Source organism: Chanos chanos, chromosome 2 (genome assembly GCF_902362185.1).
Source record: "Chanos chanos chromosome 2, fChaCha1.1, whole genome shotgun sequence".
Classification (NCBI taxonomy): domain Eukaryota; kingdom Metazoa; phylum Chordata; class Actinopteri; order Gonorynchiformes; family Chanidae; genus Chanos; species Chanos chanos.
The window spans coordinates 36251174-36263278 of NC_044496.1; the positions used below are offsets into that span (position 1 = coordinate 36251174).

Here is a 12105-nt window from a genome sequence, read left to right on the forward strand (position 1 = left end):
GTGACCTCAGACTAAACTCTGACAAAAATAAGGTCTCAGTTCTTGTCCTTTTAGACCTAAGCGCAGTGTTTTATACAATTGACCATGATATCCTAATCCTAATCAATCATCTTGAAAAGCTGGTTGGTCTTCCTGACTGTGTATTGAACTAATTCAAAACATACAACAAAGGGAGAAAGTTTTACTTGATTTTATGCATTTTATGTATTCTAGCCTTTAACTTTATTTGTAGGTTATTTCATTACATAAATTATGGCATTCTATCCCTGTTTTTATGTTCAATCTGTCTGTTTTTTTATATGAAGCACTCCACGCATGTAATTTCTTTGTTGTAACGCACTTTGAGGGGCATTACTTGTGTGAAAGGTGCTATACAAAAAAAAGTGTAATATTGTTATTATTAGGAGTAGTAGTACTAATTACTAATTATTATTAGTTAATTTATTTGCCCTAATTTTGATGCATGATGGGGTAGATTTACTGACGTTCTTAAGTTAATTTCTTGCTGTATACACTTTAGCTTTAGTGTGGAAATCTTAAATAGTTTAGGTCTGTGCTCTGTTGTAGTGTTTACAAAATTTATGTTTACAAAATTAATGTTTGTTTACTCATTTATCATATTATTTAGCCAATGTATCATTCTATCATATTATTATTTTTTTTTGCTATGTTTATGGTGTCACAGAATCTTAATCTTATGATCTTTATGTTAACTGTTTATAGGATTATTTACATCATACATGCTACGCTACACATCTGTCTTCAAATAAATACTCAAATAAAAACTGTTACTTTATGTATATGGCGATTAGATTTTTAATGTAAATAGTAAATATGTTGCTGTGGTAGACATTTTCTTTGCGAAGTATAGGCCTAGTTATTGTTGATGTTTCTTGACAATCATATAATGTTCTCCTGCCCCACTCCCCTCCGTCCTCTTCATCCCTCCCATTCAGCCTCCTCATCGCCACCCCCCCTCGTTCTGCTTTTGTTGTCAGTATTTTGTCTTTTTGCTAGTGTATTTTCTTTTGCATTATTATTGTATTACTTGTAATTGCTCACTGGGTCAGCACCTATTGCACACCTGACTGGCCAAGAAGGGGTCTCCTCTCTCTGTGGTTCTTCTCAAGATTTCTTCCATTTTTTCCCTGTTACACCTGGGTTTTTGGGGAGTTCTTCCTTGCCAGCTATGAGGATTAAGTCATGGGGTGCCATCCTGTTTTGTTTGTTGTGGGCATGTAAAGCCCTTTGAGACAAACAGTGATATTGGGCTCTAAATAAACTTGAAACTTATTATTATTATTATTATTATTATTATTATTATTATTATCATTATTATTATTATTATTATTACTATTACGCCAAGGAGGGTAAGTGGTCCTTGGACTTGGTGAGATAAAAGGTACAGAGGCACAATCAGGAAATTCCTTTCCTGCAAATAAGAACAGGCTCACCTCTTTTATGGAAGTATAGACAACAAAATGACATGCCAGCTCACAGATAGTATTTACCTCTGAAGGTGGAGTAATTGACGCTCCATGTTCTCTGGAAGAAGGATATAGGTTAGTACTTACAAATCAAGGCAGCCAACTTTCAGAAAAAGATGAGCTTGAGACTTTGCCCTGCTATGTCAAAAGGTGTGTTGGGCAGGACTGGGGGAAATCGTAAATGACGAAATATGTTTGAAACTACAATATTGGTGCTCTTTTCCTTGTAGATAACTCTTACATCACACTCGACTCATTTCAACAGCAGTGGAAACCTTTAAGTCTCACGTAGGAATTGTTATTGTTATTACTTTATCCTTGTAACTCATTTCTTCAAATAGTTCTCAGACATTGATCGTCGAAGGCTGACACAAAATGTGATTTGATTGTCCCTGTTTTGTTTAATGGGTATGGCCCAAAATTGAAGAAATCTGACATCCGTTGTTTTATCAAACTAGATACATGCTTTTTAATCTGTGTTATGTTCCTTTTCACTGCATTAAATAATAATATTCTTCATTTATTTATAGTGTCCAACACAATCTAATCATTAAATAAATGTAAAGAAACAGGAAGGCAAAGTTTGTCTTGTGATTGAGGTGTGCAGACATTATAGCCCATCACCTGTTCCCCATTATGTAAGCATGACCAAAAAACAAGGACACGAAATGAGATAAACGCATGGAGGAAGCAGTTTGTTTTGTGGAAGTTCCTGATACTACTTGACGTACAGTGTAAGTGTATAATGTTTAACATGTTTGCCTTCAACTCTGTAAATAGGGGGTTCCCGTTGTACTCTCTTCTGACTATTTTATAGAGGCAGTGACCATTTCAGTGCATAATAGAAAAGTAAAGCTGTGCTCCTGGAGAACAAGTATGGTTAAAATTAGGTACCTGGGTAGGGTGTTTGTATGTTTGTTTGTCTGTTTGTTTCTTTGTTTGCATACTGCTCTAATGAGAGTTATCCATTTAAATTAATATTTGTAAAGAAAATACAATAAACGTTTTTTTTTTTTTGTACAAATGAGCTCACTAAAACTCTTTACCTCTGCATTTGTTAGTACCTTGATTTCACACATGGCTTTTCAATTTTTGTACTTTCATAAAAGAAAGTTTTTGTGACTGATGTGCAGATTGTTCTCAGTCAGCTGCCCAGGAGGTGGGATGGAACAGGGTTTTTCCTTCTCAGGTCTTTGAGACTGACTAATGGCATATTTGGTGTGTTTGACCTGGGGTAAATGCTGGTGTGGTTGGCTTTAAACTGTTCAAGCCTTCACTCAAAACTGAGTTAACCTAAGTTGACAGAAGATAAGAGAGGTTTTAATATACCATGGCTGACTGGAAGGTGAATGAGGGCCCTTCTCACTACCCCTGGTAGACCTTCTTGTAGAACTCCATTTGTCAGCATAGACCCATATGTCACTCCACCTCTCAGACTTGTTCAAAGTATATAGAGTTTCAGACATATACCAATCATTGGATCTGTGACTATTGTGGGATTCCCTGAGAATGGCACATTTTCTGGAATGACTCATTTTCTGTTTTGAATCGCAGTTCAATGCAAATGTAGTTAAGCTGAGATCAGTACTGTGGCCAAGAGGTGAGACTGCACTACCTTCTTCCAGAAGGTTCACACTTACACAACAAGCCTCAGGCAGTCGGACTCCTGACAAGGGAATCTGCCCATTTTCGGATTTTTTGATCGCATAGACAATTATATAAACAAAGCCTAGTATAGGACTGAGTCAAAGAGTTGATTGTATACCAATTGTTCCAAACTGATCCAAAACACTGACACGCATCCAGCTGATGCACAGACATCGATACTCATCCAGCCTCATGTAAGCTTTGTATTAAATGTGGTAATAAATGTGTTATTAAGTATGTGTTGGAATTAAGTCTTCAACAAAACACCCCGCCAAAAACAAAAAACTATCGACAGTTATGGATGATAATTAACTGACAATGATATTGGTAAATATCCTGTGATGTATTTTTTTTAAAGTTTATTGTGTTTTTGATTTGTAAAGTTTATCTATCAATGATAAGTTACTTGAATTGGTATGTTTGTGAACAGGGAAGGGCAGCGTTGTGTAAGAAGAGGTCTGTTTAATTTCAGATCGAATGTTGTTGATAGTAAAGTATATGACTGCTGACACTGAAATCTGCTGATAGCATGCTCTGATTAAATAAGGAAGAAAAAAAAACAGTGAATAAAGTAAAATCAACAAGCAGTGTCATTCAAATTTAAAGAAGTCTCGAGAAATCTCAAAAAGGAGAATAAATGCCAGACATCTCAATGCTTTATATCTATTTTGTGTGTTTTAGCAAGTGAAGAACACAAAATAGATTTAATGGAGTTTTAAGAAAACTGTGTTAATTTCCTTCAGTGTTAAAGTTAAATGTTATTTTCCTGACATGGAACTTGAATTTACAACCATGAACAACACAAAAAGAATATAAAGACACAGGACAGCATGAAGAAGAAGTATCAAATCAAGAGTAGTTTTAGAACATAATCCAAGACTAGACCCTCACCAGCTTCACTCTAACTGTGCTACAAATCCTCATCAAAACTTAAACAAATGCAAAGTGTTATACATATCCTACAGTTCAGAAACAAACTCAGTTCATATGGCAAATAAACAGCACTACTATAAAAAAAGCACAGGTGTAACACAGTTTGCAAATATATGATACTTCACAAATTGAAATGTTCTACGGATTAAAAACAAAAAAGGCCAGGACATAAAAAGAACACAGTTTGCAAATGCAATATGCCTCACAAAAGTACAATTAGCTCAAAATGTCAAAAATTCAAAACTTGAACTAATACAATGAATTCTGCAAATACTGATCTATTTCTGAGTCATTTGACTTTTGGCAAGGTTTTGACACATGTGATGGGCATGGATTTGGCCACACAATACAATGCCAACACAACCTCTGTGAGATAAAATAAATCCACTATTAAAGTATTGTTCACAAAAGCATTAATGTGACAAAAATCACAGATGTGCCAGGGCCTGCTCTATGAGGAATACTGAAATATTTAGGCATAGTCACCAGTCATACACAGTCACCATTCTCTTTGGAGCAACACACCAATTCATTAAGGTGACCAGAATTGCCAGGACCTGCTCTGTCACTGATAATAAAATGTTGTCACATGGTCACCATTTAAATATTGCTGTCAGCTTCTGTGGAATAGATAAAATTCTTTCCAGCACTTAAACGGGTAACTGTATGTCTTGAATCATTTAAGCAGTGTTGCAACAGTCAGTAAATCATTGATCTCAGCCGTGTTCCTTTTTTTTTTTTTAGGACTCCCATCATAAAATCAGTGCATGATATCATTCAAAAGTTATACAACTTAAAGCGAAGGGAAATCGACTTAGGTTCAGACATAATGCTTTTTGTCACGTAACCAGACACACCTTTGACAGGAAAGCATCACTCTGTTGTTATGCCATTGCCATGATATACGTATGTTATCCAGTTTTGCTGGCACACCTGATTGAGGATATTAATTTATAACAATCAGTTACTCCAAAGATTGCACACAAAGATCGGCCATAAGGGCTGTACATTAAACAACATACTGAGGAAGTTATGTTTTATGCAGCACAATTTTTTACACCATTACAAAATAAATAAATAAATAAAAATTATAGAATCATCTAAATATGAGGAAACTACACTATAGCCCCCCAGAGCTTCTTGTTTCACTAAGGTGTATATTAATAAAATCTTCTGCAAGGGTCCAAGTAGAGAATTAGGAAAGTACCAGTTGGAGAATTACCAGTTTGGACTGGGTTGAGCAAGTCTCCAAATTAAAAAAGAGACATGGCTTTCATGCCAGTGGTCTTGGGGGGCCTTGTTAAAGGCAGTAGGATTTTTAACCGTAGCAACTATAGCCAAAACACGCAAGGCCTGATATAAGATCACAGGTGGGGCAAGACAGTGAGTCCATACCCACATCAAAATCCACAAAGAAAAAATAATTCATTCGCCATAAATTCAACATTTTGCAATGGTCAGTTGAGTTTCAAGACTTAAAGCCCATTAAGTGCTGGACTGAAGATAGTTCCTAAGCAAATACTAAAGGACATCCAGCATCTAGAGGGATTAGCTATGAAGACACGGACTGAGATCTTTCCCATCGTATTCTACATTCTCCTAAAACAGGAAAAAGCTCAGTGCTGTTGTCCTTGTAAGGTGTAGATGCTGAAAGCACTCAAAACAGGGGAGTCAGTAAATTGCACTGGGCAACACTAGCTGGTAGGGTAGGCATTAGGTAGTTGTCCTCCTGTGGTTAAATAAAGGTTTTTTCTTTACATTCTCATGAATAAATTATCTGGTATTTTAACTTCTTTATTCTAAATTTTGTTTGTATTTTCTCCCAGATTTCCTGGCTTCATTAGTCACCATCACTAGATCTCAACATACTTAGATCTCAACATTGTCAAACTCTGACTGAAGAAGCAACAGATAGCGTTAGAAAACAGAACAACTCTTTTCTTTTGTTCAAGAGACCTACAGCAGGTATCTTAGTTTCAATTATAATTCCAACGACAATTAGGCCTATCCACTGCACTGTATTCAGATAACTGGTTAAATCATATATCTAATGGATTAGGCAAATTTGTACAACAATTTTGTACTAAATGAACACGACCAAACAACAAGGAAATGAAATAATGTAAATTGGTGCACGGGAAGAAGATGTTTGTTTTGTGAAAGTTCCTGGTATTACTTGAAGTGCAGAGTAAATATTATATGTTTGTCTTAAGCTGTTAGAAAAAGGGGACTCCCGTCTTCAGAATTTACAATCTATTTTACAGAGACAGCCAACATCCCAGTGCTCCAGGAAAAAAAGTGTAATGAAATTTGTTCATTTGTCCAGCTGCAGAGGACAAAAGATATTGATATTTATTTCAAGAGTAAAAACAATTTCAAGTGCTAGAACCGAGGCATTAAAGCAGTCTGCTGTTTGTTTATTTCATGATTCATAAACATAGACTTTGCTGTGTTTACATGTGGCCATTCTCTTTGATCAGAGAGTTAAGTGTCTGTATAGAGTGTTTTTTCCCCCATGCTTCTAATGAGAAGTATCCATTTAAATGAATGTGAGTAAAGATAATACAATAAACCTATGTTTTATGCAGGAGTGGACACTTTTTGACATATGAGCTCGCTAAACCCCTTACCTCTGTATTTGTCAGTACCTCAGGTGGCTTTCTGCATGTTTAGTACTACGCTTGTGACTATACCTTCCACCCTGTGAACACCTGACCGAGCAACAATGAGCAGCGAGAGGGAGATGGGTCCTGTCTGATGAATAATGAAACATCCAGTGCACCTGTGCACTGTGGGACAGTACCACAATATTATTTAGTGTACCTGTTAATATTCATTTTTGTTATTATTAATCTTTATCAGTGACTGCATCTTAAGTTTCAAATGAGCGGCATCATACTATGAGACAGTTACAGTGTGTAGTAATACATGTAAAGGACTCACAGAAGAGAGAATTTAGTCAAGCTGGAACACAGTGCAACCTTTCAGATGTTCCCTTTCAGCTGTGTCACAAACAAATGTTTCATTTGATTATTCCTCTTTCCAATAAATTCACATATAATCAAAAGGAAAAATCTGCCTGTCTAAAGTAAGCTGCAATAATGATTAATCATTAATGATGGCCTGAGCTGACTCCTGAAAGAAGTAAATGTTTATTATTAAGAATGAGATAGGTAAAACATAGGTACGCTGTGTTGATTATTAAAATATAACATTGCAATGGTAAGAATTATCCATGGTTTGAGGGAGACACTCAAAACAGGGAAGGCAGCCAGGCTTCACTGTAAAGATGAGTAAACTGTGCCCTCTACTGGTAAATCAAGCACCGTGACTCCTATGATCTATAGCTCTGCTGATAAATTTCTTTGTCTAGTGTGTTAACTGGCCATACTTTTTGCATTTCAAACTTCAAGTTAAATCTAATATACAGAACTAATTTAACGATTGATAAAAATGCTAGGTTAGCAGCTGGATATATCTCAATATTTAGGACAAACACACATTTTTTTAAAACTATTTGTATAAAAGAACATTTTCAGGTTTTTTTTTTTCCTTTTTCTTTTTTGTGTAAATGATAGAAGCCAAAAGGCACTAAGAGCTAAAATTAATAAAAAGTCTGTTAAGTTTTTAAAAGTAGCTCCTGCAAAGACAGAACAATTTGAAGTGGTCTACTTAGAATGGTGTTAATCCTCTTAGAGACTGTAAGCTCCAGGCAAGCATTCAGGCCCTGTCCAGATTGTCCTCCCCTCTTCCAGACACTCCTGTCGCTATATCACAGGTTTTCTTCAGCAACATGGTATGGTATGGTAGCCGCCCTCATAGAAAAATATGCATATTTCTTTCTTGGGTAACTTTGCAGACAGAGTTGTGGAAGAGGTTTTAGTGGACCTTCTCAATGTGAAAATGTTTGGAAGCGGCACCAGGAAGTGGTTTGTGAAGAAGAACAAGCGACAGAGGAATGGAGGGAGACAACAAACATGTCGAAAGAAGAAAAAGTGGACAGCTAAGGTGCTTAAGCAACACAGAGAGAAGATCCTGAATGAGCTGGACGTAAGCAAGGTGCTGCCCTATCTGGTTTATGACAAGGTGTTCTCTCTGGGTGAATACAAGGAAATACTGGCCCAGGACTCCAACAGAAAGAGAGCAGAAATTTTTCTGGATCAGTTATCTCTCAAAGATCCACCTGCATTCTTCTCCTTCTGTTCTGTGCTGGAGCAAGTCTGCCCCCACCTGCTCACCTGTTTCCTGTTGGACTGTGAAGGTACAAACATTGATTTTTTTTTCCAGATGGACAGTTAAATTATCACTTTTATTCATTTTGTGAGGCCAAGAGTAAGGAGAGGCAGTATCAATTGCTTTATTTCTGACTGTGAAATTTATGATGGCTTCTTCACTGGTCAGTTTGTAAACAGAGTTCTGTTTGGCCTTATGACCTCAGCTTAGTACTGCCATGTGTAACAATACAACCCATCAGTGGGACTTTGTTCACTTTTATAGTTGTCAGCAGTAAACCCTACAATAAGAGATCTCTGTAATGACTTTTCCAGACAGGCTTATTTAATTTAAATGGGACAATCAGCTTTCAATAAAGCCCACCATGGACGTCTCAGATCAGTTAAATATATTTACACGCAACAGCACTCCAGCTCTCTAATGCTCTAACAGAATAAATCTCAACCAAAAATCCATTTCATATATATATATATATGTGTATATATATATATATATATATATATATATATATATAAGAACTGTGCTAGTGATAAGCCTGGTTATGCAAAACCAACTCAAACCTGGCAGGAGTGTCTAGTTCTCAGACGCAAACTAGAGCTATGAAGCAAAGGTAATCACTTTAAGCCAGCAGGTCCCACTAAGAACAGGCAAAAAATAACCCCATAAATCCACACTACTGAGGAGATTAAGGGCTAGCCAGTAAGACAAACCATGACGCAAGGCAGGCAACATATGGCTTAAAAAACTGAACTGTCTGGAGTTCAGCTTACCTCAATCAATATCTTATATCATTTGTCAGTGTCAGAAGTGTCAGATGGGGATGATGTGGGATGTGGTAATTCATAAAATAACAGACAAGCCGAACTGATTCAGTGAAGATGAATAGGAAGACAAAATCTAAACTCTGCATCCCTACACATTGTTAAGAGGCTTTTTACTTGTTTTGCTTGTTTGTTTTTGCAATTATAGTCTTGTTTACCAGTGTATTGGCACTTGCCACCTCTTGAGTTGACACAACATGCTGGTATATATTTAAAGTGGAACGCAATACGTAAACACCAAAAACGGGGGAAACATGTAAAAATGATATAATTTGTGCAAGGCATTACTGTCCTGTTTTGTTATGGGAGAATATACATGAATTATGACATGTCTCCATTCACAAGTTAGACGTGACATACATTCTCATTTCGCATGTCAGATTGAAGTTTTTAAAGTTTCTGGCTGTAGTTAGAATAAGCAGATATACAATGCTATTGCTATGCAGTAGATTTACTGTGTTATGACTTTGCAGTATGTTACATATATGAACCAGACCATAATGTGGCAGGATCCGTACATGGCCTATAAAAACAAAATATAATTTCGTACATACATGACTTATTTTAATGTGTTTATTAACTAATAATAACTCTGTAAGTATACTCAGACATGTCATCTTAAATCTTCGCAATGCCCCCCCAGACATTTCCACGCAACCTGCTGTGGGCCAGCTGTCAGGGTGAACCATTAAGGGCCTTAAATCATTTCTTCTCCACAGATGGCTCCTCTGGACACAGCAGAAAGCAGAGACAGACTGCGCCCCATCACACCCAGTCAGACGCCCTTCCCAAAGGACAGGATTCAGTCTCCTGTCCCCCAATGTACTCAGACCCTGTCTTTGACACCAGGTAAGACTGTACTTTCCACACCCTGCAGCAGTCAATTTATTTCCCACACATTAGCCATATGTACATGTAAATTAACTCTGTTGTAGTGCTGATATTGTTCAGGACACTGTCCGAATGTGGGACAATATAAACACGGTCAGAATTTCATGTTTAACATGGTACTATTCTGTGCTATCGCATTTGCTCAGGCCAAAGCGTTTGAATGGAAAGCAGACACCACAATGGGTGGTTTGAATCAGTGCCTAAGCGTAGTAATCTGTTCCTTTAAGTTCTACTCGTGTCATAGTGTATAATTGATGGGATTCGCTGAGTGCTCTTCCCCCGCAGACACGATGCAGAGGAGACTGCACTCCAGACACATCATGTTACACAGTTCTTCTGTGCACGTTGGCTGTCAGTACATTTAATCTCATGTTTATCTGCCATAGTCCTTCGCTGCAAATTCAGCACAGTTAAATGAATTCTTGCAGTGAGTACGGTAACCCAGACTGGTTCACACCGGGACGTTATAGATATCTCACACCTCATTCAACTCTGGAAGATTTGATATGTAGGGACATTCACATTTCTGCTGAAGCCCAGTACCAAAAACAGCCTGAAAACAAAGCAGCACTGTAACTAAAACTGATTCAGGTGATTAAAGGCATCTGTGTACTCCTCCGGTCTGGAGATGAAAGATACTGATTTTGATGTTTTGCAGAGCCCAGGGTTACTCTCACGATCCTTTTGCCATTTTTGCTGTGTGTGGTTCATCGATAGATGCTGTCATGGTAGGCGAGAAAAAACGAAACAGTTGTCTTCTTTCTTGGTGGATCTGTTTTGTCTTGCATCAACACATTTGTTGAGATGGGCATACTTGCTGAGAGAGCAGTTGTACACGTTTCACAGAGATTGACTCTGTCTCACTTAGTCTGTCTCATTGCTGGAGTCTTGAGAGTCATTGACCTTTCCCAGAATGTTTCTCATCCCCGGAGTCATTTTCATGCAATGCCCTTTCTGTGATATTTTCTTCACATTTATATAAAACAGACATGCCCACATTTGCAAGTTGTTTATCTGCACTGTTGAAACAAAGTGACACATCAGATGCACAAGGTTGAGAAGAGTTTGGATGTAAATATTCATGATACTCAAAAGTTTTGGACGAATGAAGTTTTACATAAGCCAGTGGGTTTTCTAAACCACATTCAAATGCATGAAAAATTATACTTTTAAAATGTTAATATTTGTGCTCTTTTTCACAAAAGGTGAGCATTCTGCATTGTGTTTGAGGTCTCAGAATGCTTTATTCCAGTGGTCATATGGTCACACACTCTCTCACAGATGCTTATTGACCCAGGCATTTACTGAAACTACAGACAGGGCTGGTCTGATATGAATCTGTTGCTTCCCATTCCTGCCACCAAATTGGGTCTGTTTGCATCTGTTGGCAGAACAACCTTGCACATGGAGGCACATACAGAGGGTGCCAGCATTTAATTGCTTTTATGATTCAATTTGATCCATTTTAAAATAGCCCTATGACCATGAAGTCATTGCATGATGATGTTACCTGTCTTCTTTGGATGTACTGACTTTATCTTCTCATGACTATAGCAAAGTGCTCTCTCTATCTCTCTCTCTCTCTCTCTCTCTCTCTCTATCTAACTATCTCTCTCCATCTGTCTCTTTCTCTCTGTGACACAGGAGGTGTAACTAGTTTCCCTCTCCCTCATTTTTGTGACTTTTACTTTGAGACAGAGGGTTTGGGGTGAAGTGCTGAGATCTTGGAATACTTCATCTCTGAGACAGGGGAGAAAAATACTTTTCTCTTTACTTGTATATCATTTGTGCCATCCAAACCGCAGGGTGAGAAATGACAGCCAGGCTAGCTATTATGTAAGGTCTGTCAAACAAACCCACTCATTAGTGCAAGGAGAAATCTAATTAGACTCCCATTATATTCCATTTGAGATGAAGACTGTCTTACTAATAGATACTAACTGGGGGCAAGAGAAAGAGACAGAGAGAGAGAAAGACAGGGAAGCAAACAGAGACAGTAAGACAAGACAGAGTGAGATTGAGAAACAGGACAACAGACAAAGAGAGAAAGAGGGAGACAGAGTAAGGGTGATAGAGAAAGAGAGACAGAGACA

At 37.5% G+C, this 12105-nt stretch overlaps 1 protein-coding gene across 1 annotated transcript in view; it reads left to right on the forward strand.

Moving 5' to 3' along the window:
* The first annotated feature begins 7940 nt into the window (after nt 1–7940).
* The window catches only part of tjp1b (tight junction protein 1b), a 75091-nt gene continuing 70926 nt past the window's right edge, over nt 7941–12105 (forward strand). Inside the window, 2 exon segments of the mRNA XM_030766561.1 lie at nt 7941–8328; nt 9841–9970. Coding sequence (XP_030622421.1) covers nt 7971–8328; nt 9841–9970 — 488 coding nt within the window. The 5' untranslated portion in view covers nt 7941–7970.